Source organism: Malurus melanocephalus, unplaced genomic scaffold (genome assembly GCF_030028575.1).
Source record: "Malurus melanocephalus ecotype Western Australia unplaced genomic scaffold, MMel_1.1 scaffold_503, whole genome shotgun sequence".
NCBI lineage: Eukaryota > Metazoa > Chordata > Aves > Passeriformes > Maluridae > Malurus > Malurus melanocephalus.
In genome coordinates, this window is record NW_026623735.1 from 51,865 (window position 1) to 79,809 (window position 27,945).

Genomic DNA, 27,945 nt, shown 5'->3' on the forward strand with positions numbered 1-27,945 from the left:
GCTGGAAGGAAAACTCCGGTATCACTAAAACACAGTGGTCTCTACGCTTAAGACTTAATGGGTTTTTTCCCTTCCACTCTGCAAGYACACTGAATTTATAAAATCGCTTTATTGGATTATACTGAGTACTTCTTAAGATTTAAAATACTTGTGTGTGTCTTGAGGTGATGATTGAGTTGCTTGAATGTGAAAAATTTACTTCTGATCTTTACTGTAACCACAAACCACTTGATCACCTTAACAGCTAGAATGAACTTCCACACTTCTCTTTGTATCCCTATTGGTGATAACCTTTTAATGAGATTATTAACGTAATTTACCTACTTTTTATACTTGGCCTGTGATTTGATAGCTATGTATTGCTAAATTTTTTTTTTAATCATMCTTACCACGCTTCTCATGTCTGGTGAATTGTACATACATAGTTACAGACTTATTTGTATTAGTTTGGGAATTTTTTGTGGGGTTTTYTTTTTYCCCYYMAACAACGTATTGGTTTTGTATTAAGCATTGGTGGACAAAAGTTTAAAGAGGCATTTGCTTAACACAAATATGCTGTCAGAATAATTAGACTTTTTCTTTAATTAGCTTGATGAGATCTTGAGGGACTGAAGAAGACACACTTAGTTGATTTGGGTTTCAGAATGTTCAGTAAGTTTCTTCACAAGTGTGCTCTTGACTACCCTTACGCTTACTCAAAGCAATGATCTCTAATGATCTCACATGGTTGGCAGCTCAGATTCATCTGTGAAACAGCAATGTGCCCTGCAGCACAGTGCTGGGGTGTGTGCTTAGCTCTGACTCGGAGGTGATCATCATTTCCTGCAGCAGCTAGTTAGCCCAGTGCTGCATAGCCCAAGATGTGAAAAAACCTCAGCACGAGGTGGTATGGCTGCAGGCATTTGGGCTATTAAAGCTAGACTTGTAAAGGATGTGACGTGTAGCTTGTATCACATTGCAGCATGATTCCTGTCTCCAGTACTGGTGAATGACATGTTTCTTCTTTTCTACTTGTGGTAAAGTGTGCTGGGAGACATTAGTGAATAGGAAGATCAGAATTTGCCCTTTGGAGAGAGTGACTACATTATCTGTTTCAAAAATATGGCTAGTATAACATACTGAGTAGTCAGAATTTAAAAGTAGAATATTATTTTCTGGTGGTATTATTATTACTATAGCTTCTTTTTAGAGCTCTGAGTGGGAAATGCTTCAGTGGCTAAGCTGTAATATCAAATACAGAACTATAAGTAATGTAGTGTTACACAACGTGAGTCTTACAGAAACTCTTGGGAGTTTAGCAGATTTTTTCAGAATRCTATTATACCTCTCCTATGTTAAATAGGTGTGAAGCTGCTCTTCTTGTGTCTGGGTTTCTTGACTGGAAAAAAAGAAAGAACACAATATGATATTTCTCTAAAATATGAACAAAAAAAGAATCTGTGTCACTCAATAAATAGTCTCCATGGTTGTGTGGAACCTAATGAAGCACTTTGGAAGGAAGAGGTGATGAACTTGCATTTCTTTTTCACCAACTCCTTGTATGCCAGTTTGCCTGTTAAAATCTTCTTGKTTTTTTTTAATGGTAATTTTAAAATATTTCATTGTTGTTATTTTCCTGTATCAGCTTAATTTATGCTAGTCACAGTGAGGCAAGAGATTATATATCCCCATAAAAACAAGTCAGAACTCTGTAAGGKAGGTTGAGAAAATAATCAGTCACTTTTTAATTGGTTACACACCCATTTGCACATCCAACTAGTTGTCCAGCCCTCCTAAACTGTATGCTGCCATTACCTACCTGCACAGACTTTCTTGAGATTCTTGAAAGACTGAAAAATAATTCGATTTAATGTTTAGTTATGGATTTATGGAAGGGAGATGATTAAAAAGTGTATGATTTTGTTAAAATTGAATCATATTTATGTTTTATCATTAAATTTATATGTTCAGAGTGATACTTTTTGTGGTTATGATTTGAAGAACTGATAATATCAACAAATGTCTAAATTTTTTTATGCTTAAGGCGTGAGAAAATGGCTTTTGCTGGCATTAATTTGTTTTTCCAGAGGTATGGCTACATTTGGCTCTCAAGCTAAATGTAGTCTCAGGTAATTTGTAATGATTATTTGAAAAGCTGAGCTAAAGCTTGCTAATAGAAAATCTAATGTTTGATTAAACCACTGAACCACATTAGAGGTTTGGAGTTTCTGTTTTGCTAAAACCAGGAAATGAAGAATTACTGTTCAAGATCTCARTGTGTTCTGCCTTACTCCTGCAAGGGTTAGAAGACCATGCCTTGTATTTCTACTTGAACCTGTCTCCATTGTGTCAAAGGGACAGTGTATGGAATTCATGCACATTGTCAGTGGAACAGGATATTCCTCTATGAAAACGACTTAATTTATCCTAWACTGTAGATTCAGCTTTCCATTCTCTTTATCCATGCTGCTTAAAATGACAGGTAATCTTCAAGACTGCTTTCTGTGGTGAAATCACAGTTGTGAATCTCAGAATAATAATAACACGGTACAGCTTGCAAAATGTATGGAAACTCCTGATTTTAGCTTGTCTCTGTAAGAGTGACTCGTTAGCAGAGTAATATGCTTTAGAGAATTTGTGAAATGTGATGTGATTTAGTGGTACTTCAAGTGACAGTTGAGGAAAAGAGGAAATTTGCTCATTACGGATCCCACTCTTATTTTTTTAATTTGCCCACTGAAGCATAATATGTGATTTTTTTTCCCCCAAGTTTTTCCGTTAAATTTCATGGTTCTTGTTGAAGTTAACAGCTTTGGTGGAATGAACTTCTTATGAACACCAAGACTTAAAGCTGCTTTTATAGGAGGATTTTAGCTCTCCTCATTGACAACTTTGAGACAAATTGCTTTTCAATTTACTTCTTCCGCTGTTATGTTTCTGCTGTTCCAGACATTTCTCCTTCAATGTAGAATTTTTGTAGGAGTTTAAAATCCAATACAGATCTGTTGTTGTAGGATTACAAAATCTTTCTAATGAGATATTTCTAACTATGAATACTAAAATTTGTGAAAAGATTAATATGTAAAGAAGGAAGACTGTATACTGAATTTGCACTGTTCAACTTCATATGCAGCTTGTATGCATCCAAGCCAGTGTTCTTTTTTAACTGATTAGCATTTTATAATTTTCAGGGACAGAAGTTATTTTGTCAGATTTTAGATACTTAACATTAATGTTAAATCTCTGAATTGCCAAAATAGATCTCAAAACATGAACTTCCAAAAAAACCTGTGGAGTTTATAACTTGACACTCACTGGATTTTCATTAGGCATAACCATGTGGATAAATTTAAAATTGTCGAACCACAAGGTAAAAAACCAAACCCAACAACAATAAACTCCTACACTCAAACACTGAAAACTTGGAGTATTTGAGTCATTGTATGAATCCAGAAGATAGAACTTGAAGACTGCATGTATTGCATTATGTAATTTAACACTTGACAGCAATGCATTCACTTTGATTTCCTGTCCTTTAGTTTGTCTGCAGTTCTGCTCATATTGGAGCAGATATTGTTTAATCAGTGAAGTTTAAAAACAGATGTTACTGTCTTGTGTTGCATGGTTTGACAAACAGTATTTCCTGTAGCGTCTCAGGTGGTTCTCATTACTGCCAGTAGCACTGCTAGATCTGGCACTGGGCTATTGCTGCTGTTGCACCACGTGGGCTGTGGGCTGTTGTGGCTGTGGACAGTAAGTTAACTGCTGTGTTCAAAATTAGAATGTTTACTATAATTACCACTGCCTGCTTTTTTTTTTTTTCTCTTTCATGGATCTTGCTTTACTAGTCATTTTATTGTGGTACTTCATTCTTGACATCTTGGGGTGAATTAAACAGGTCTTCATTGTGAAATTGTTCCTCTTCACACTATTAGCTCATACCTATTTACACACTATAAATCATATCCTTGCTTCATTTTCTTTCTTTTCTTCTTCCTTCTACACTGAGTCACTGGCATTTGCTTTCATGAATCTTCCATGACCCACTTCTGTTTGTGAGCAATTAGTAGATTAGTACATTACTTTGGTGGCAAAATAGTCCTTCACTGTTAYGGGTGTTTTTATAGGGCAAAGTGCATGCAAAAGTTGTTGTCATAAATTGCTTGTATACTCTGTTTAAGATGGACTTAGCCTTTTCTCCGTATTCTTGTAGCATATGTATAGTTGTATAAATTTAAGTCTAGTGACTATAAATTTAAGAAAGTGTACTAAGTATACAAGTTAATTTTTTCATCTTTTTTTTTGTCTTATATTTGTGTTGGATTTTCGTGAGAAATTAAGGTGAAGTGGTCAGTAGAACTGCAGATGAGAAATGAATATTACTTTAATTTGGAAAACCTAAAACTTTTCTCATAGAAAGAAATATTGGTAAAGATGTACTATGAATGGATTTTAGGGGCCAGATTCATTCATGGAGGTATGTTGTGTTGAACGTGTAGTTTTTTGCTCGGATAATGCCACTCGTTTTCCAGTTTCACTCACCAGATTTTCATTAGGCATGAAACCTTGTGGGTAAATTTAAAGTCATACTGTGTTCTAGTTKTGCTGGGTCACCAGCTGTGGGTAGGAGCCTGAAGTATACAATTGCAGAGAAGGATTTCCCTTTCCCTGGATAACACATCATCTCTTCTCAGAGCCTGTATGAGAGATCACAGTCCAGCATTGTGGTGTTTTGATCTGCAGAAAACCTACCTTAAATAGGCTAAAGGGATTCTAAAGTCAAACAGTATTTGTGATTCAGAGACTTGGATCACTAAAGTGGCATGGCATGTCAGAAGGAAGAGATGTTTGATGACATAACATGAATGCTTTATCAGTACTTTATTTGCAATGGCCTAGATAATTTGTTTCTGACCTCACTGAGTAATCCAGTCACTTGAAACATGAAGCATACACCACTGAAACTTTTTTCCCATACTATGCTAGATCACACTATTTGTAATACTATAAATGTGCGTGTATATATAGTGCTGGTCTGTGGCAGCAAACTAACACACAAATCATCTGATCTTTCCTGGCTTGTGTGGGGCTTGATGACTAAGCATTACCATTATTAAAAAAAAAAAAAAAAAAGTGGAAGTCAGAGCCCTTGTGTTGTCATCTCCACTCATGACTGTGCCTGGAGGTGTTTGAATTGCTTCATTAGAGATTATTCAGACGTTTGCAATTACCTCACTGTGACTTTGCAGTGTGATGATCTGCATGTGTACTAGATTGCCTTCCTGAGTAGGTATGTTGCCATGTGGAGCTGAAGTTTGCTCCCAAACCTGGTCTGCATGCTGGGTTTTATACAGGGATGATAATTTCAGCAATAGTATTATCAAGTTAATTTTGCTGACGCAGCTTTCTTAGTACACAACTGCAGTTGAAAAAGGCAGTTTGTATTCTCATGGTTCATTTTCATTTCCTTCTGGGGAAACTCTGAACCCGTAAAAGACTTGTATCCTGTGGTATAACTTTGTCTTTTGAAGGGAGATAGCTAATGTCTCTATACCAGTTTAGACACACAGCTAACTCATTTAAGTGTGGATATTGTATATCTAATAAAAACTTGCAGGTAGAAGAAATGATTGACGTACATTTGTAAATGATGTCAGTTATGTGCCAGCTCATACTTCTTTATCTTTTTTTCTGTTAAATTTCTCATGAAGCTTTGTTAAATAAAACACAGTGATCAGTAGTGATGTCTGTTACATAAAATCAGTTTTATTCTGGGAAAAAAGCTAGATCAGATACCCTTTTTTCATTGTTTTGCTGATAAAGGGATGTAATGGTATTTGGGAACTCCAGCACAGACTCTTAATTTGTTACAGGTCCATGTGGCTGGTGGGGAATTCTACCTTGCTGGCTGCAGGTATATGTGTAGTGGTGTCTCCAAGCAATATGACAATCGAGTGTTTGGTTGCTTACATTTTAGCATAAGTTTGCAGACGTCTGGTTCCTACAGAACAAATACCCCCTTCATGAAGGCTGCCATAGCTGGCATTAATTGATGCCCTCTGCTGCAGACTTGACAGACACCAACAGCTGAATGGGCACAGTGAATAGATTTTTTTTCACCTTCYCCTGGGAAAATAATGCTGCTAGATGCTTAATTATGATTTAATTAAAAAACTTTTGGTCAGCTGTCAGTGGGAGGGAAGGAGAATGTGGGTCTCAGTAAAGAGAGGAGGGTCTTTTGTTTGCAAACTGAATTTCTGAGCTGCAGTCAGTGTGTGCACACTCAAATGTGGGACACTGATGGTGCTGCCAGAGGTCTTGTGGGAACAGACGTAGCTTTGAGGTTGAATGCCCCCCACTTAATTGTTTGTTTTCAGTCTCCTAAGCAGTAAAGGTCATAGGTTTCAAATACCCATATTTTGTCCTAAATAATGATTTTATTTTTTTTTAAGGATTTTTCTTTTTTTTTCTTTAAGTTTAGTGTATTAACTGCATAAGCATTACTGGCGCCTTACTTCCAAACAAAAGGCAGGACAGAATATTAATTACAAAGTGTTTATATTTCTCGTATAGAAAGTGTGACACTGTAGTTATATAGCATCAGCTCTTGCCTTTTTTAAAACCTGAGAAGGGAAAAGGAGTATGATCACTTTTCCTGTCATTTGCATTGATTCCYTTAAGGAAAAGATGCAAATTTACATCTCATTGTTTAAAATTAGGCATTTATTGCAACTTTTTGGCAACTATTGTAGTTACATGAAGAAAGGCTGCAGCATTTAGTGCGAGAGTGCTGCAAAAGGGATGAAGTTCATTTCCCTCACATGTCAAATGCTCATTAGGCAACTGTGCTTCATTACTGTAGTGCATTTCAATTTGTAGATGTGTATCCCCACTTCTGGTTCTCAAGAGGTTAAATAGTAACTTTATGATCTTAGTAGGAGCACATGTCTTCGGGAGCCCATCCTTCTTAATTGCTTTTCTCTCCTTTTTTTTTTCTCCCTGCCCAAGTGGGAATCCTGTGCAAACAGGAATAAAAGAATTCAGACTCTTCTACTTTGATCTTCTATAAGTTTTCCTTCAGTCAGGTGCATTGCTCTGAGATTGTCTTACCTGTTTATTTCTTATGTCTCGTATTTGCTAAGAGTTTGAAAACACATTTAATCCATCATGTGCAGCCTCATCGTTTTGAGAATAAGAGCTATGGGATTTATTAAGTCCATCCTGTCCTGTCTGGACTTACTACTTTTTTAAGTAAAAATGAATTATTCCTAGTCAATTATAGGACAAAGGAGTCAGGTGTAAATATACCTTATTTTAGAGACTAAACCAGGAGAGCACTACTGAACTAGAACCATGTTAAATCTGTCTCCTTCAGGCGGCTCCCAATCTCCTGCCCCTGAATTTTAGGATGTGATTAATTTAATTCTACTACTTCAAGACTATTAGAGGGGGCARAAGGTAGGGAAGTAATATAGTAAACAAAGGGAAAAATAGCTAAAAACTGTCTTAAAAATATTGTAAAATAATGTAGGAGAGAAAAAGGACCTTGTCTCTTAGTGACTTTTCTTCTGGGGCAAGTCTCTGGAGTATAGTGCAAAGCAGACAGTGTTCCATATGATAAAGGGTGTTGTGTAGAGTTCTGTTTTAATAAGTTTCTGATTCTTTTTGTGTGAGACTAGCTTTGGCAGCATAAATTTTTTTAATGGGTAAAAACAAATAGAGTAGGTTGAAAGGAAGATGAAGCAACTTCCGAAGCAAGAAGCAGGGCAGACTAAATAGGTACTTGTTTTCTTCCACAAGCTGGAAATGTATTGGTCGTTTTTGAGGTATCTCTTAGACATCTGCCAAGAAAGTGGGCTTTTTAGGATGGCTGTATGTAACTACGTAATTTCAAAACATGACAGACTTTAACCCACTGAGACTTTATGAGTATTGACACCATGCAGACCCTTTTTGCCAAGAAAAGCATTCCTTAAACTTCGCCATGCTATTTGGGGAATGTGCTAATTGCTATGAAGATGCCTGTAGGGCTTATCATCTTGGCCTGTTGATTCCYAGATACATGGTAAGTTAGGAACAGTGGTGCGCTGAGCAAGGAAGAAGAAAAGCCCCAGAGGAGGTAGATATAATGGGAAAACGGAATGAGAAAGCTAGTGAGAAGGTGAACAAAGTTTCACTGTGGTAGGTAACTGGACAAACAGGTCTTCAGTCTGTAGTTTGGAGACACTCCCATGTTTTGTCTAAATTCTGAACTCTGCTCGCCTCAGTTTCAACTGGAATTATAGAGAATGTAGAATATCTTCTTGGCTCCCTTGCAGTACTGAAATGCCCTGGGGAATTGGCTGKGGTTAGTCCTTGAATCTGGATGGATGTTGTTCAAAGGAAGTATGGCTGGAACAGGACCAGTTTGTTTATTGGTTTTGTTTGGGATTTTTTTTTTTTTAAGGGGCTGACTGGGTGGAAGTTGCCAGTATATTGATTGCTTTGTTCAGTGTAAGTGTGGAAGAGGCTAAAGTTCCCCGTCAGGGGGATGTAAAGGTGAGGAGGGGGTCCCGTAGCTACCTTCTTGTCTGAGTCTGACTGCTTGTGTTGCGAGCAGTGGTGACAGGGCTCCAGCCTGGCTCCCAAATCAGGGACAGAGCAGGTAGCAGTCATCGCCTGTGACAGTGTCTGTGCCACTGCCTGGCAAACAGCACACCAGCCTGAGGTGCAGTGGAGGCTCCAGAGGAAATGGCATCCAGCATCCTGACTCACTTCCATGTGCTCCCGCAGTTTCTCACAGGGTGTTAACAGCCAGCAGTGGGTCAGAGTGAGAAACATCCTGCCCCCAGCCTGGCCTTTGCAACTTGTTGGGAAATGTCTAGCTGTGTTCTCCTAGTGCAAGAGATGCACCAGGAGATTGTAATCTCCAGTCAGAATCTGGAGTGGTATGGGTTAAKGAGAACTGCAGGGGATGGCCAAAAGCACGAGGAGGCCTCTTTCTTGAACCTCCTGTCTGCAGCCTGGGTAGGCATGCCCTCTGGTAAATAGGCTATTTCCTGTCTAATGCAAATAGTTCTGCAGGGTTATCTACTATGCAAGTCAAGGCACGACTTCATTTGGTTAACACCTCCAAACTAGTGATGCTGTGATCTTAATAGGTGTTGTATATATCACACTTTTCTTTTTAAGACAGCACTTGTTAGATATTATAAACCTATCACAATGGCTACTGATTTTATTTTTTTGTTAAATATTATAAACCCATCACAGTGGCTACTGATTTTATTTTTTTCCAGTTATGATTTTTTTTTTCTTGTTCTGAATTATGTAGCATACAGATAATGAGGAGTAATTTAGGCCAGCCCTGCATGTTTTTCCTCTATATCTGGTGCTAGCTTCCTAATTACTTTTTTATTTTGAATGAACAACATCTATGTATCAAGGAATGTAGGTAAATTTCTCAGTGTTATAGTAAACATGGTGTTCATCTAATAATTTATTTTCCTTCTCAGAATACAAAATAAAATAAAAATTCAAGAAGCAGTGGGATTTAAATGATTCCATCATCATGTTCTCAATGGGTTGTATGATGTAAAGATGCAAAAATGGCATTCTGTGTATCTTAAAGCAGAATTGCTCAGTGGCCCGGTGGTTTATGATCCTGAGCATTCTTTCTGTCTGCCTTCCTCTGCGTGCTCACTTTGGTTGCATTACAGACTTTTAACTTGTGTGCTGCTATTTTATGAATATTGGACGACTATGGAGTTAGTAGTTAGCTTAGTACCCTTTTTTATTATTTTATGGATAAATATTATATGCATATATAATATGCATAATAATTATGCAAGTTGAAAGGGAATCAATGTGTTTAGGAAGGGTTAGGAGGGGTTAGAAGTAAACCATTTTCATTCTGTAGAAGAAATTCTAATTTCTTGTAACTACTGATGGTTCTCCCATGCAAAAAAAAGAAAAACTGGATCAGAATTGCTTAGAGTAGAAGTAGAGAGCAGTCATTGAAGCTGAATACACTGAACACRTCTAACTAGCAAGTTCCTTTGAGAAGGTCTGAATGAAGGATCTGTTTAGCTGCATTGTAATACTCTGAGTTACAGGAGATTGAGAAGCTCTCTACAGTGTAAGAGGTCTTTGTGACAGGCTCGCTCAGGTCTGACTGTTAGAGATTGAGCAGATTCCTGGCGGCTGTTTTTGCAGTGGTGCTGTCTTGGGTGCATTTGAATCCTTTAGGCAGTCCATGGAAAGGGTAATCATACATCCAGTTGATTGCATTTTATGTTTTATTTTCTCGGTAGGTTTTTATTTTTTAGAAGAAATATGAAGACTGAGGTCTTCCCTTTTGTATGGTTGAGGAAAGGTGAAGTGATGGCATGGCAGCATACTGGTAATTGGTATTAATGGTGGGGAGAAGGATGTTGGACACACATTTTTCAGTACCTGGACAGGATCTGTAGTTTACTGCCCATGTTTACCTGGCCAGTAGCCAAAATGGAAGCACTCAAGTTAATGTTGCAAAGATTCAAGGCAAACCACAAACTAGGTTCCAGCAGCTGCGTGCCTCATTTGGTGTGTCATGTTCATTGTGTTTTGACAGCACTTTTGTTTCTTCAGACTTGAGCTCATCTTAYTTAAATTGACTAAACCTTATATACAAAAGAGGAAAATCTGAATCCCTACATTATAACACCTAAAATTTAAATCCAATAGGCAATTTTTCCCAGCTCATTACAGACTGATGTAGAATAATTCCTCACAGAGAGGGGATATATAGTAATAGAATGCTTGGCTGTATGTGCAATGTTGTAAAGGTAGGATTTTATATATATGTATTTATATAAATATAKGCATATATTTTATGCATGTAAATATGAATATGTATATGCTTATATACACATCTCTGTACATGTACCAGATTTGGAGAGTGTACATGCAGGGAWATAGTTTAGTCAAAATGTATCAGAAAATACTGGTAGATGATAATAAATTAATATAAGTGTGAAATGCTGTCAGCCATTAAAAGAATAAAATGAAAATTCTGGATCTTAGTGATGGTATATTTTACTTGCATTCAGATGGTTTGCACACTTCTCTCAGTTTTTGCAGCAGCTTGAACATTTAATTACTTGTAAAATTAGGAAATATCTCAMTATTGTAAACCTTTGCTTCCTTACTCTGGTCTTTATTAGCTGTGAGTTCGAACAGGGTAGCAATGATCACTGCTGGATAGACTCTGTTTGTTGTCCCAGTGTAACTTTAATTTTGMAGTATTCAGTGAGGAACACTCTCTGTCAATTTATTTCCTTGCATAAAGCAATCTAGGTGTGAACTGGCATTAAGTGCAAGCCCTGCGTTACTTTGACTTTCTGTGTCTGGAGATGCTTCATCAAATACGAGCTTAAATGCTGCTTCTGACAAGGGAGCTGCTGCAGTATTTGTRTGCGTCATCTCTTCAGGGCAGCTGGTTTTTGCATTTGTTCCAGTTAATATCCCACAGACCTTGTCTGGATTCTGGAGCACTTGGAAATACTGATTGAACTGCATTTTAATGCAGAAGGCTTCTTCTGTAAAAACAATAAACCAAATCAACCAGACAAAAAAGCCAAAACAGATCAAGCTAAATTCCTCACTTTAAATGTTCTGGGGTTTTTTAAAGTGCTGTGTGCATTGTTCGGTTACTCTTCAGTGTTGGTGTTGTTGAAGATAGTAACTATGAAGTCAYAGCTTACCTGCCTTCATAACAAATTAAATATAACTGAAATAGAACTTAAATTYATCTTTCCTGTGTAAACAAAGTCTCAACAATCTCAAGTCTTGCTAGGGACAACATGTTCCTGCTGGGGTAGTTTTCAACTATGCAGTTTTAACATCAGAGAAATTATAACCACCTTTTCTGTCCCTAGAGCCTTTTTGGGAGGGCCAGTCCTGCRTTATTAGTGTCTCTTTTGTGTACATGGTTAGGCTTTGCATTCTTGGTATGGCATGGGAGTAACTTAATTTCTTTGCACTTGTATAAGCCAATAAAACCTTTTGTTTGCAGCCTCTTTTTAGAATGGAAGAAATCCCCTTTTGATATTTTCCTTCAGCTAAACTGCTATATATTAGACTAACACCAGAATTAAGATTGCGTGTTGTGGAGTAGTGGTGTGCTAAGCATAGCCTGTGAGAGGTGGTGAACTGTCGTAATAACTTACAGTCCAAATCCATTTTCATTACAAGTGTGAATATTAATAATTGAGGATGGTAAAATTAAGTAATTATAAATGATTAAGGTTGATGCCATTTTTCCCATGAACAGCATGGCGAGTGATAATCTCTGATAAAATACACTTCCCCTACTTTTTTTGAATAAATAGAAGTGATTAACCTTCACTGCCAGTAATTTGCTCATCTGTTAGCCCTTATTCAAAGGAAGAATTTTCCATTTCAGTGCATATCTTTTGCAGCTATTGCAGTTTCTTGATTACTCTATCAGGAAACCTGCACTTCGGGTCTGGATGATGTATTGTCTGTCCTAGAAGCACTGCATTTCCTCTTCAGCTTTTTGTTCTATTTAGTGTTTCCAAGAGATTATAGCTTTATTTTAATGGCCACACTAGTACTTATGTCTTGTGCTTTGCTGATTTCAGTCCACCATTCCCCTCATTTCTACCCAAATGGCTTTTGCCTGATATGGGAAGAATTGTGGCTATTTAAGGAGCAAAGTAATCAAGCTTCATGCAACTGGATTGCATCTTCCAGCAGCTCCTTTTCACCCTGGATTTGTTACAAAAGAAGTTAGGCAAAAGCACTTTCTATGTAGTATCTTCTGTTTGTTTTATCATGAGTKCTTCTCATCAGAAGCATTGATTGCAGCAGCTGGGGAAGTGACTTGGGAGCTAGTGCAATTCCGAGTCCCAATGGACTTGGGAATGATACTGAACTGGGATGAGGGAGGAATTCCCCCACAGTGACACATGGTGAAAAGTCTGGATAGGGAGGAAAACAGTGAGTGGGCAGGAGTGTTAGTGACGGAGCGTGGGAGGTAAGACAGAATCTATCTGGGGGAGTGGATTTAGGAAACAAATAGGAAATTGTGAATTGGATTGTAAGACAAGGAGCAGTGCCATTTGTCCCGGGCACTGCTGATGCGAYATAAGGTTAACAACTTCCAGGTAGTCACCAGGAGGAATAAAATCTGAGAAGGGCCTTTGTGGGGCGGAGAAGAAGACAAAGGGCAACAAATGTAAACTTTCTGTTCTGTTTAAGTTTTACGTGCACCCCAAAGTTTAGTTATTGTTAGAAGTGACTGATTTCTTTTCCCTTTGTTGTCCCCTGCTCTTTGCTCTTTTTTTTGTAAAAAGGTTTTCTTTTTTCTTTTTTTTAAAATGTTTTCTAAGCATTGCATCTTAGCTGTTGCCAGGCTTGCTAGTCTCTTTGTGGCATGCAACCTGATCACAACGTGAAATTCAAGGCTTAGAGAATTTCATTTTGAGGGTTGGCACTCTGTGGTTTACCAAGGTTTATGTTTCCCTAAGTTACAATCCTTGTAGAGTGTTCCTGCATGGCTATAACTTTCCTGCASACAAAGAGGCTTTATTTCAGGGCCGCCTCTTATCAGTTGGTTTATCTTGTCAGATTTGAATGGAAGAGGAATAGTTTTTTGAAGACAATAGAAGGGGAAGGTTACTTGATGTGTTCAGAGATCTAGAAAAAACGGTTTTGTCTGCAGAATGGTTTTAACTTTTGAGATTCTTTTGTGTATGGAAGATTGCTGTTTCAAGGCTAAATACAGTTGAGTAAGTAATGCTTTGATACTTCCTGTGTGCCACCCTGCTCCCCATTTGCGGTGATGTGGCAGCTTAGATCATCTTTCAGGGTTCCCTGAAGTTTATTTTTTCTAATCCACAAAATGCCTCTTTTATAATAGCATTATTTTGGGGAAGGAATTGTGTTTCACAGATTATACAGGATGGATTACATTATTTCAAAATCTTTATGAAGCACAACTGAAAAACAAATCTTACAGTGAGAGCTTTAGAATGGATTTGTCCTTTAATGCAGTGAGTTGCATCTTACCTTACTGGTAAGGCAAATATAGAGGAGACTCCATATCTTTTATTTTGTATTTCTCATATAACATTCCATTTGAGTATGACAGAAGACAAATTCTCTCAGCAGCCATATCTGAACAAACAGCAAATATTTTTTTTAAATGGCAGCTGGGGGAAACGATTCCTTGTTATGTAAGATCTTGATATTGTGGGTAATGCCATACTCCCCAGAGTATTAAAACTACACAGCCTCCAGAAAAATTACAAATATAAGTTTAATTAGATATCTTTGATAATGATTTATGAAAGCTACTGCACATTCACCTGAGGAAAGTAAAGTTTGAATATTACTGTTAGGTTACAAAATGTGAATACAAGGCATTTGTTTATCTACAGACTATTCTGGCAAAAGTGATGAAAGTCTTAATTTTCTACAAATAAGGATGAGTGATAAGTAAGGGCAAAGAATCATTTTTCTGGCAAAATCTGTCAAGTGTGTGTAAAATTTCTGTACTTTGAATATATTTCCTTCTTGTGATAGGAATTGTGGTGATCGTTTAAATCCCATATTTTAGCCATTCTGCTAAATTCTTCAAACTGYTTTGAAGTCATGTAATAAGTTCTCCGAACCCCAGCCTGCACCACAGATGTTGATAGTGATACCATCACATCATCATGGATAGATGCAATCTGTSTGTCTTTTAATGAATGTCTAATGAATACCAGTTCTGGGTCCAACCTAGATTGGAGAATCTGTTCTGKTTCAATGTAGATTGGAGAATTGTAAAGAAACAGTTACTCAAGCTCTTAAAACAAGAGGAGCAGATAAAGGGAGGACAGTTAGCAAAAATGYAGTGACATTGCATGAAGCCAGAAGGAAGATTTTAGACCATTCTTAGATAAGAGAGGAATTCAATTACTTCAGCTGGACAAAATTGAGAGGGGGGTAAACAATGCAACTTTGTTGTCTAATGGAATATGGAATATTTGCTCAAGTTCCATGATTGAAAAAATAGAAATTAATCTAGGCAGATTCCTAAAATCATCTGTATATGATTTCACATTTAAAAAGTTGCTCCTTTGTGTTTAGTTTAAAAATTGCAGGGTATATATTAAATAAGTTTTGACTTTTCCAGTACTCCAGATGTGAAACCTGCAATARTTTTGTACATTCCTTTTCTGAATAGGTCTACAGTAATGCTACACTGAAGAGTTAAATCTGAATGCAATAATTAAGTAGTATGGCAAAACTTCATGCAATGTGCAAACAAACTTTGCATTGACCTGTTAAAGAGTTGGGAGTGGCACTCTCGCTGCTTCACAAAGCATTTTTCAAGGGGACAGTGGTCTTAGTGTTTGACTTTCTTTTCCTGTTGCAGATACTTTCTTTACTGATTTCATACTCAGCTTTTCCTCTGCTTTTTTCCTTTATTTTCCATGTCTTCAGTATTACTTTGGAGTACTGCATCTCTTTTTCTTAAACATTTATGCTGTTAAACTCCATCCATTTTTATTCTACCATATCAAGACTAATTTGTCTTTCTTTCTGGCTGTTATGTGAGATTGTAATGTTGCAAAACTCATCTTTTGAGATACCTACAAATAAGATCTGAATCTGCTTCTCTTGGAATCTGCTGCAATAATTTGTTTTTGTGCGTATAAGTTTTTGTGCATAATTTTTCCCCATTTTAGTAGTTGGGAGTTTTTCTAAATGTTTGTGAAAAAATTCTGATTGCAATGCTGTAAACATTAGCATATGCACTTCAGTCTGTACACAGCTAAGGTMTCTGAGTTCAGGAAAATGTTTTCCTTCTGCATGAATGTTTGGAGTGTTTGATGATGTATAAAAACTGGGTGATGTGTTTAAGAAAAATACCTCTTTTCCAAGTTTAACAGATGCGTTAATTTACTCTTTATCTTGTTTAATGATCTTGTGATATTGGAAATGAGTGGCTTTGCAAATGAAAGATGTATGAGTAAAAAAAACGCATTCATCTTCTTAGTTATCATCTGTTCCATTGACAGAAGGCACAGATGTGAAATTTATCTCAATAATTAGATTTATATTTATTGTATCATTCTTAGATTGATAAATCTTGCTCTCTCTGGCATGTGATTTCAAGCTGCAGTTCATGCAACAGAAATGGGTTTAGTCATTGAAAGGTGATTGTAAACTTGAGAAGGTGTTTCACATGAAATTTAATTTATTTTATAAAAAGCGTATGGTAAAGAAATAAGCCGTAGTCAGAGAAGAGTATTTTRTAAATTACTCTACAGGGAAATGCTGGTCATTGCACAAAACAGCAAACGTGCAAGCCTGAAAAGTATCCATGGTGCATTTTCTTTGGGAAACTTCTGTTTTTGTCATTATCCATTATGATTATAGACTTCCTGGACATGCCTACAAAAACAACAATAGCTCTGATTTTTAATAGGAAACTGGGAAGTCAAGGAATTGAGTAGCAGAATCTCAAAACGCCCATATGTGGTACATGCTGTATTCCTGATGCTAACGCCTTCTTTCCTCTCTTTTTCTCCACAGCTGTAGAACAAGTAACAGGAAGAGTTTGATGGGCAGTAGCCAGTCTCCAGCTCTGCCTCGGCCTCATTCACCACTCTCAGCTCATACAGGTGATTTTATAACCATGCTACTACTGCTCTGATAAAATTCTTAGGTGTCTGTATAACTGGAGGAAAACACACTCTACTGTACTTTTCACTGTTTGCAATAGCAAAAAGTTGCATGTCATTCCATCCAAATTTCTGTTTTACGTTTAGATCCATAAATCCTATGTTATGATCAGGAACAGTCCAAAAATACCGTGAAGGTAGTAGAATCTGTGTTATATTCTGTTCCTGGTACTTTTGCTCCCCAGGGTTTATAGTGTTGGGCATTTTGAAGATGGTTGCTACGCTTCATTACGCTTCATGGCAATAAATTGTTGATAATTTTAGTTTTCTGCATGAAACACTTAATCGATGTCCATACATAAATACTTATTTATAATAATTGTCTTAATTTGTAGAAAGGAACAGTTCTAGCATATCAAGTCACATTTCCACAAAGGTTTGTTGTCTTTTTATTTTTGTGGGTGCATTGGCTGCAATGATGAAAGGCCAAAATGAAAGCCCCATACTAATCCTTGTGTAGTCAAGGACACTGGATAGTTTGGAGAACTGCTCTCAGATGGATGCTAAACAAGAAGATGCAACGTCTCACATGGGTTTTTGGAGTCTATTAAGGCATCTCCAGTTTTCTCATGGAAGCGACATTATTAGAGAAAATTTTATGGTGATTTTCGCTCTCACAAGGAGCTGTTACAACTAGGATGCCATGAAAATGCCCACAAAGTTCAAAGGCAGTAGAGCATTTAAAACAGACAGAGTAAAACATRGTGCAGACTCTTTTAAAATAGAAAAATTAAATGTTGGAATGTTTGGGATGCCATTTTGGGTCTCCCAAATGCAGAAATTTCCATTTGGAAGAGCAGATTTGTGGTCACCATAAAGGAGTGTCTTTGGTTGGGTTGTGCTGACTTTTAGGAAAGCAATAACAATGCTTGCTCTAGTGGTATAAGTGTCTGTATTACCTGTTTGGAAATGGAAGGCTTGGAGTAATGATGCGTAATAACCTCGTAAGTATGGACTGACCAGCCAGCACATGTTACCTGGGATCTAGGTATGGTTATKTATTTGATAAATGCTGGGAAGTTTCTGTCTGGTAGAGGGCTCAGGTTTTCAGCAAGTTGTTTCATCTTTTGAATTGATTTCTCAAACAGTAAGCCAGAAATAATATTACYGATGTCACAGCTGTTGTGACATGGCTCTGAAGGTTGGAAATAAATTCTATAAGTAAAAAGGCAGATTAAGTGTAAGTGGTTCTTCTCTATGAACTCAGCAGTATATACTGTGTATTCAAAAACRGATTACAGAAATTTGATGACCTCTCCAATTACACAGGATACAGTAAGTTCTCTTACTCGGATACTTCTGAAGGTGTGTGTGCTAGACAGTTGTGCAGCACTGCTAAAGCTCATACATGTGATAAAAATTTGCATGTGCCTGGCCATCTCTGTTATTAGCGTGCGTCTRTGAATGGCTAATTATAGTAAGTATTCACACAATCATTGTCTCCTAGCTCAACTGGCTAGTGTGCCTAGATGAGTCTGTTTATCAAATCCCTGTGAATATCATCCTAATCCAAGTAAATAAAAAAAGGTGCAAATTTCCTAAATTAAAAAATTTCTTCAGTGTATGAAGTAGGAGTTCAGTGTTTCAGGTGTTTAATGTCTATAAATCCCTGGTAATGTCACTCTTAAGAGGCTGGATTTATAGTGATCCTGTATTTCTGTGTTGTCTGAGCTGCAGGTATTAAACTGCACTGGCTTCTGMACACTGAGATYGCCTCTGTGCTTTCTGTGGTGGCCTGTAAAGGCCTGTTTCCTTCCCAAGTGTAGTAGAGGCGTGTGGCAGGAGATTATGTGTGTGGTACTGCTTGCTGGGTTTGTTCCTCTTGGCAGTTCCTTGGCTGAGAGGGAGAGAGGTCTCCTTGACCCCATTGAGAGAACCTGATATATCTCCTGTCCAGCTATAGATGATTTTAGGGTATTTTTTGATTCTGAGTTTCCCCTGCAAAAGTTCTTTAAATTGAAAGTGTTTACTTTACAGCTAGATCATCTACCAGGAACATATACCTCAAGCTTTAAGTCTCAGAGACACTGGAGATGATCCTCTAAAACTTTCATGTTTCTTAGTGATGTTTGCTCCTGGGGGAGGAAACAATAGAAGAGGGAGAGGCAAACAAGTTTCCAATCCCTGAGGAGCATGTAGTGAGCTGAATGTGCAGCCAAGTATCAATGCTTGCTGCAGAACTTTACTGAAAACAGGTTTGTGCATGACACTATTCTTGGCTGAAGTGTGGTAATAACATGCATTTTTGACAAATGCGTCCTAGTGAGATTATGCAGAATATGGAGGACRTTGGAGAGCACCTGCTCTGGAGAAGTTTTTCATGTGTGTTGTCAAAGTTTAGTTTCATTCAAGCATTCTGCCCAGGTGAGTGCAGGCTCAGGGTCAGGCAATACAGATGCTAACAGCTGATGTAACTCTGTGAGACTTACACAATTTCTTGTCACTGGGTTGTCACAGAAAAATACTGATTCTTGGATCTGCCTTTTAAGGGACTCAGTCTAACTGATGAGAAAGCTAGGAACTTTAGCCATTAAGACTCTTCCAGGACCACCTATCCTAGAAAAATTTAGCTTCTTCACACTGTACCTTTTGATGGGTTATTCTTTCCTCACTTAGTTGGTATGTCAGACTGGCATCAGATTGCCCTGCCATGGCCTATCTTGTGACATAGTTTCAAGAACAATGACATTTGCTTCGAGGTGAGAAATTGGAAGGGAGATCTCTGAGACTGCTTTCAAGGTCTGGATGTATTCTGAAGTCGCTTTCCTTTGTGTCTTGGTTTGAAAGATGGGTGCTTGCCAATGAAGGCAGGGACCCCCCTTGGAGTGGTGGATATGACCCCCCTTCCCTCCRAATTATTATAGCTTTGAAAATCACAGGCTTTCAAGTGAGAATATGGGTTAAAGGGAATAACAGTTTTTATTAAAATGTATAACAAGGTGAAACAAGTAACAACAACAATAGCAACAACCAACCCAGCCACAAACCCAGTGCCAGCCTCACACACAGACACAGCCTCCCCTTTGGTGCAGTTMCAGTCCCAGCCGGCAGGGGCGCTGTTKGCTCCCGGCCGGGCAGGGCGGGTGCGATGATTCCCCGGCGGCTGCAGGGGGCGCTGTGCCRCGGGTCCCGGTGGGTTCAGMTCTCCCACAGCGCCAGTGATGGACACAGAATGGCAGGRATGGATGGAGAAGAGTTCCCCTACAAACTCACAGCAGAAAACGCTGATCCTGGTGCTCCTCTGGATAGCAAGGAGCCTCAGAATGGCCAGATGGGCAAAAGACGAGCAGAATCCCGCGGCTGCAGACGGGATGCAKCAGAACTCAACCACCGCAGATGGAATCGCAGGGGTTCCCRGCAAGGCACAGGGGCAGAAGATCACAGTGCAGTGAACAAGAACCAATGAGCGGAGATGCTGGGCTCTGCAGAAAAGAGCAGGTGAGCTCTGCTCAGGTCCACTGCCCTCYCCCTACCGAAGCAGGGCAGGAAATGAAGTTACGCGCCGCCCCACACATACACAGGCACATGCACACACACATACCCTCCCCAAGCCCAAAACTCACTTGAGAAGTTCCCTCTCTCCAAAGAGAGGAAAAAAACCCCAGAAAACTGCCAGGCAGGAGAAGTGCCCAGGGAGACTCTTCAGGTGCGTCTAGGTTCTTTTGTTTTCACCAATGCCCAGCCATTGAAAGTATGACCTGGCAATCAGTGTATCCCAGCAACAAAATGGGAAAGAAGAATTCCCCAAGAAAGGAAACGAAAGGAAAAACCTTAACCCACAACATTTTGGTTGTGGAAAGGAGGTTCCTTGTTGGGCACTTTCCCGATTCCATGAAATGGGAAAATCATCTGCTGTGGTTTGAGTCATTCATGTGGAAGGATGGATAGATTATCTGCCCCTTATTGTTCATGCCTTTTAAAAACCATTTTGGCTTCTTGTTTCATAACATCAATACTTCTTCTGACACATCTACTTTCTTGAGGGCTCTGGATCCCACTATTGTACTGTACTCCCTCCTCCGAGGAGCTCCACCCATCTCTAGGGAGAGCCTGCTGTTGCCCRTAATGAAAAGGATTCCATTAATTGCTCTTAAGTGGATTAGGTTCTTAACGTTTGTATCATCTTAGTTGCCAGCTGGGGTAAAAGCACAACAAAGGGAAAAGGACTTRCAGTTACAGCTAAGTACTATGCAGCTGCTCACCCACTCACACCATCCCCCAAAAGCAGGGGAAAAAATTAGAAAAAAACCTAGAAAGAAAAACTCATGAGTTGAGATTAGAACAGCTTAATAATTGAAACAAAATAAATTAAAATACAGTATTACTACTGAAGATAATAGTAACAGTGATTATCATTGTACTGAAAAGGAGAGAGTGGAGTATAATACCGAAGAGAAACAAATAATACACAGTGCAGTCCCTCACCAGCTGCTGACAGATGCCCAGCGCATCTCCCAGCAGCAGTCAACCCCTCCTGGCCCGCTCCCCCCACTTCACATCCTGGGCATGATGTTCTGTGATTTGGAGCATCCCTCTGGCCTGTTSAGGTCAGCTCTCCTGGCAACCTGAAAAGCCCTTGACTTTCAGGGTGAGCACTGCTCAGCAGCATCTAAAACRTCAGTGTGCTACCAACATGACTCTYGTGCTGAATCCAAAACACAGCACTGTACCAGTGACTAAGRAGAAAATTCTGTCCCAGCCAAAATAAGTATGCCCTTTACTCCAGACTATTCAGTTTGAATGCTGTCAAAATTGTCACATTGATGAAAATCTACCCAGGATCAATTTCTCTTAGTTATCATCTTTTTAGTCTTTAGTGTTATCCTGGGCTTTGCATATAGTCTTAATGAGATTGTTGGCATTGCTTGGGAGTTCATTGCCCCAGAGGCATCTGAAGCCTTGTGAGGAGAATTCTCTAGCAACCTTTTCCTGTTGATTTTAATTCATTGCTTGCTGGGAGCAGTGTTACCAAGCATGTCAAACTTGCAATGAGTTTTGTTTAGACCACTAGTTTARGCTACTTGGATTTTTTCCCCCAAGACTTCCCATCTCTGAGGTCAGAAAGGTGCAGATGAATCCTCTGAGTCRAATGCAGCAAAGTGAGTGAAGGCATGTTCTGGAATCTCAAGGTGGAGCTATCTTATCACTGCATTAGCACTCCTGCAAGTATCTGTGGCTTTGCTCAAGTGTGTTTTCATCTTTGATATCTGCAGAGCAATCATTTAGAGGTCTGGCTGCGCCTTTGGAAATAATGTGCCATTGTTTCAGATCCCCTGAAGAGCTCAGATAGCTACTATTTAACCATAAACTGGATTTGAGTTAGCCGAAACACATTGGATGTTGATAGGATTGCTATCAATATTTTAGGGGAAGAACATCTTCAATGTAGTCCTACTTCTTCAAGGTACATTTTATACCAATTGCTCTTTGCTGTAGTTCTGTTTTTCTCCCASATGCAGTCTGAACTGGAGGCACCAGCTATTCTCTAGTTTTGGTAGATGTTCTTTGAGCAGGACCTGTGGCCCAGGTTTAGAGTAATTGCCCCATATGAGAAAGTCATTTAGAGACCTCAGGTGAATTGCCCCCCACGCCCCAGATTTCATTGTTTGCTCTGGGCATAACAGAAGATTGTTCCTACAAGGGAGTTTGTTGTTAATCTTTATAGATACAAGCTGATCTGGACAAATACTGAATACTTAAATGTAATTTTTTAACTGTTAGGCTTATCATTTCAGTCATATTCAGATTCATGTAGGATGGGAGGGAGAGGCAGTGAGACAGCACCCCACTGATGAAGTAAATAGATTGTGCAGAGTGCAAGTTTTGCATGAGTAACACCTGTTGGAGAAGGGGCAAGTTTGTAAGCAACAGTGACCATAAAATCTGGGCTGCAGTAAAGAATTACTGGAGCAGTATGTTGTCCAAGGCTTGGGAGCACACAGAGAAGTGTAAGGTCTGAGACTGAGCTTAATAAAGGGGATAGGAAAAAGACAATGTGTACAGGAGATAYTAYACATCTCTCTTATGTATGTTAATTGCTAATGAAATATATGCGATTCCGTTTTTCTCTATGCAGGACCTGTAGCTGCTTGCAGAGATAATTTGTGTCTGGAAAGTCAGTCTTTAGTTTTCAGCCAAAGTTTCTCACTTTTCCTTATGCATGCATGTAGGATCACACAGTATCAGCTTTCGCTACATAAAGTCTTTCTGTTTCATGTAAAAAAAGAAAATATGACAAATAATTTTTTTGAGTTCAAACCTTCATAATGATTAGCAACTGTCTTAGGTTAGTTATCCGGACATCCTTTGCCATWAGCATTTGGGCTGGAAGCTGTTGAACCTGCTGGAAAATGCTTTAAATTTTCCCATGATCTGTTGAATACATTGAGAAATGTGGGAAATCAAGAGTTGCAGCATTAGCTTGGATGGTTCCTGGTATTCAYGTCCTTAATGGGCTTTTCTAGCTGACTGCCTGATGCTGTGTAGGCAGGTCATCTGCACCACCCAGCCTGCAAAGTCMATGATTATAATCTCAGCAAGTCAGGGCATTCAGGTGTCCCCACCTCAGTAGTCACAGGAGCTTGTTCATGTGGGTGATACTAACCCTTAATGATTAGTAGTCACATGTGGTACTTTTTAATTGTATCTGCTGAAGGAGCAAGATTTAGCTCTTAGGAGCAATGCTGTAAGTTTTATTTGTCTGTATTTTAATAGTATTCTGTGTGGTGCCATTGAGATGACTAGGGCAAGATAAGTAGGAAGTTGTTTAAGGGGATAAAGACAGGACATGTGCTAGAATGAGAAATATTATAAAGTGGGAGTGGAGGTTATCAATMGAGTCCTCAGGTTTTGTTTTTGTTGCCAAACCTTTTTATTCTTCTCATAAGTGACATTGGCATGAAATCACTGTAGCTGATACGAATTTGGCAGACATCCAGTATGAAATAGCATTGGGAAACTGGTGAAGTGAGTGAATGATATCAAGGACTGGAATAAAAAAGTATGAAATGATATTACAATATGCAGCATTTTGTGCTGAAGGATCTGTAACAGAAATGTCTATGATGAACTGTGAACTCATGTATTATAAGGAATTTAGGTAAGGATCTGGCTGCATTTGCTGGGTAATTTGATGTTTGCTAGGATCAGTCTGGTACAGCTTTGAAAATGAAGCCTCAGGAGATATATAAAGGAAGTAATTTTCAGTTTAATTTGGGAAGGTTTCATGCCACTGTACAATGTCCTGGTTGGATTTCATCTGCAATACTGCATGTATTTATGGTCATACATGTTCAGGTGGGATCATGTGGGGAGAAGGGCTGGTAGGAATGAATGCAGGAGATTCCTGTTTAAAACTGAAGGTATTACTTGCTTTCCTTAGCAGTGGCAAGACTGGAAGATGGTATTGTCATCTAAACCAGTCAGTTGGTTTTTTCTTCCCCTTTCATAGAACAGGAAGAGAAACACATGCTGGCCATATGCACTGGAACATGAGGGTCTCRAAGAGTGTTCCACCACATATGACCTTTTCTATGGGATTGAATAAATCTGTAAATGGACGTAAGGCCCCAAACAGCATGCTCAATGCGGGTTTTAAAAGGGCTTTTGCTTGCTCACATACCCGTAGTTGGATGCACGGGAGAAATACCAACAGGATGTTCTCAAGAGGTCAAAACAACAAAAAGAACTTCACTGGCAACTTTAGAAAATCAAAGAACTTGGGCAATAGGTTTAGTGTAACATTTGGTCAGCACAAAACACTTCTCAAAGTGTTGACTTGGTCCATTCAACACTAAGCCCATTTGATTTTAAGTTCCTCTGAAATTCCGAGAGGAGGGAATTAGAAGAAGGAGAAAGAGGGAMGGAGAGAAAAGATATAGAAGAGCCCATATAGAGCTGCTGACTCCTGGGTTCTGTTGGTGTTCAGACAGAAGTTCCCCAAGGAGCTGGAATCTAGACAATGCGATGGCCTTATATACGCCAGGCCTATCTGGGSCCTTGCTCCTGGTGTGATTTATAGTAATTTGGCTGCTGAGGAGCTGTGTTCGGGCTCCAGAGATGGAGTGTGGGGCATTGCCTCTGTTGTGCCAAGGATTGGCAGCTCTGTCAGGCTCTGAGGGGCAGGGGGTGTGCAAGGCAGGGCATGGCCCGACCTGCCCCTTTCCTCAGCACAATGTCTCRCACATTTTCCAAAATGTCTCGAGACATCCGTCTTTCCAGTCGCTGACAATGGGATTACATGGTGCAATTGCCTAAAGCAAAATTAAASGTCAGGAAGGTTTTACCTCCACTTGTAATCCTTTTCCTAGGATTTTTCAGGCTTGTGTGGAGCTTTCTAGGTGGACAGTGGTAGAGTACTCAGCTCTGGCTATGTCTGGACATACTGCTTGCGTCAGATAATTCTGTTGGAGAGGTCTGCTTTAGCTAGCAACATTGAAGCATTGTAATGAGCAAAGCTGTTTGCACCATATAAAGGGAAGGAAAGACTATATTTGTAGTTAAGTGAGGCCCCTTAGTGTGTGTTCATGGTGAAGTATAGAAATGCYAAAAGCTGGGGCTAAAAGCAGAGTTCTGAATGTCAGATTTTAAAAGAAAAATTATAGTTGCAGAAAGGAAAATAATACCGCATATCAGTTTCTCTGACTACTGTCACATGTAGAATAACAAGGAAAAGCAGTTTTGCTAAAATAAAACTAATTATTTGGTCTTGCATTTGGGTGAAGTATATAGTTATGGAAATTTCAAATAATCTTGTACTAGTTTAGGGATAGGAGAAGAAAATATAAGTGATATATTGCATGCAGATAGGAATTAAATCCCATTAAATTATAGCTATGTCAGTATTTAAATAGTGGTCGGCAGAGTTTTCTTGCAAATGGATTTAAGGAGCATATGAACCTTCCTTGCCACTGCTGGAGAAAGCCATGCRCTGCTTTCAGGGGTAATTAATCCAGATTTTTAAATAGCCTGAGCTCATCACAAGGAGACCTCTATGAAAAGCACCTGCAGAAGAATTCAAAATTACTCTTCTGCCCAGTTATATGTTCTGCTGACTGTTGCGGTTTGTTATGGTAAGAAAGTCAGAATGTAACTGCAGGTGGATGAGATCTTCTTGTGTATTGTTCAGTTTACAGTCTGCATTCATGACCACGGAAACTGGCCCAGAGGAGCATATGACCCATTGTGATATTGTATTAATGTGCTGCTGATGTACTGTGGTACGTTTTAAAAAACTTCTAACTGGATTTGTYTTTGCATCAGGATTTTGGGACAATTATCATTAATCTGGTATTCTCTCAGCAGGAATAACTAACAGAAACTAACTTTCTGACTAACAGAAACTGAAACTCTTTATTTTGTAAGTAGGTTGCATCTGAAACTCTTTATTTTGTAAGTGGACAGCTATTAAAAGTACATTAATAATACACGGTAACTGTAAAATGCTTTTATGAAAAATTTGAAACATCTTCCCTCTGTGGCAAAGACATAGGATTTCTTGAAGCTACTTGCAAAACAAATAGCTTTTGTTCAATTTGTCTTGAAGCGCTTTTCTTAGCAATAGTTGCTTGTARAATGAGCTACTCTGTGTGTTGTCACGAAGCAGAGTATTGTTTTGGTATGTTGATTGCCTATTCATTGTGTCTCCCAGAGGATGCTGGAGTTAATTACCTAATGCCTGAYCACCAGTCCAGTTTACTTTACCAGAACAGAAACACACACAGTAAAGTCACATGGAGATACTTCAGGACTAAAACGTAGAATACAGGCAGATCCCAAGGAACAGCAGGATTTGACTCATGAGCAAGCACTGCACATATGGGCAGAGAATTAACTGGCACTGGGTTTTATCTGAAAGTCTCCCAGGTATTGACTTGCAGATGGGTGGATGAGTGCTGTGGTGGATGAAGGTCACATGCAGGACTCTGCTTCCAACCTGTCTTGCTCTTCTGGAGCACCACACCTTAAACCTGTAATAGCACTAGCTGTTTCTCCAGTCATTAGGGGTTTGTATTTTCGTTCTTTGTTTCCAGGCTTGTCTGAGTTCTTATGACTTCTAGATAAACCTTCAGGATTTAGTATCCAGGTATTATGTGTATGGCGTCACCAGTCTTGTTATTTTAAAAGCTGATTTGCTGTTGAAAGCAATGCTTCCAAGTTGATTTTCTTAATAACAGGATCTGATGCTCTTCCTGAGTAAGACTTTGACTTCTTCAGGTTTTGTCTGTAAGGAMGTGATCTTTGTTGATTCTAGAAACATACTTTGCAGCATTGTGTCTCCACAAATCTAAATCCACCACAATAGCTATAAAAATGCTGCATTATTTAACCATATTTTTTTCTTCTACGTGAACTTTTAGCATATATTTTAACTCATGGGCAGTATGGCGTGCCATTGATGTGTGTTAAAAACATTTTTATATCCATATGTAACTTTAGCTATTGAAAGAAAGGAGTTGGTTTACAAAGCCCCATATTCTGATTTGTAAAAGTGTTTCCTGTCAAAAGCAGTTTTTGTCTCACTGTGTTAAGCCTAATTCTCTGCTCTTCTGCCACAGTTCCAGGTAGCTTCTTTGTCTTTTTACTTAACTGAGTCCACAACACTCTCCAAATTACAACTGATGTTTTTCTAGTGCAGCAGGTAAAGTTTGTGACCATGTTTTATCTGCACAGCATTACAATTATTTTTTTTAAATTTATCTTTATTAAATGAGCTCTGGTAGCAGCAAAAGAAATCCAGTTAACAGTTAAATTAAATGAACTGTTGCTTTCAGTAATTTTGTGTTTACAGTTCATGCAAAATAAGAATAAATTTTGTTGGTCCCCAAGTAAAGATTGAAATCTGTGGCTTCAGATTCCCTCTGCTTCAACCCCCTTCAGGAAGAGAAAACCCTTGCCACCTTGAAATTATTGAGGACTTCAGAGGTGTCTGAAGTGTAATGAAGAAGCTTGAGTCTTGAGGGAATGGAGAGAATGTAGGAAGGACATGATTCTGCCATGATAGATAAATGGGCAAGAAAAGCTTGGGGTATTGGTCAGGAAGAGTGGAATCCTTGTCTCTTGGGGCAGTGGGAAGAGCAGCTGCAAAGATGTGATTTAAGCACAGCTCAAAAAGCATCTTGCATCTGCTTCTCTACAGAAAAAGGGAGGTGATGTGTGGGTGTGTGTTGATCTCTGTGCTCCCTAATCACTTGATGATTATGCTTTCTCATATAGAATTAATGTGATCTATTGTGGCATCACTTTAATA

At 38.8% G+C, this 27,945-nt stretch overlaps 1 protein-coding gene across 1 annotated transcript in view; it reads left to right on the top strand.

Moving 5' to 3' along the window:
- LOC130582514 (microtubule-associated serine/threonine-protein kinase 4-like) overlaps window positions 1-27,945 on the top strand; it is a 108,053-nt gene that overhangs the window by 13,647 nt on the left and 66,461 nt on the right. The window contains exon 2 of the mRNA XM_057381269.1: window positions 16,549-16,637. Coding sequence (XP_057237252.1) covers window positions 16,549-16,637 — 89 coding nt within the window. The remainder of the gene's footprint in view (window positions 1-16,548; window positions 16,638-27,945) is intronic.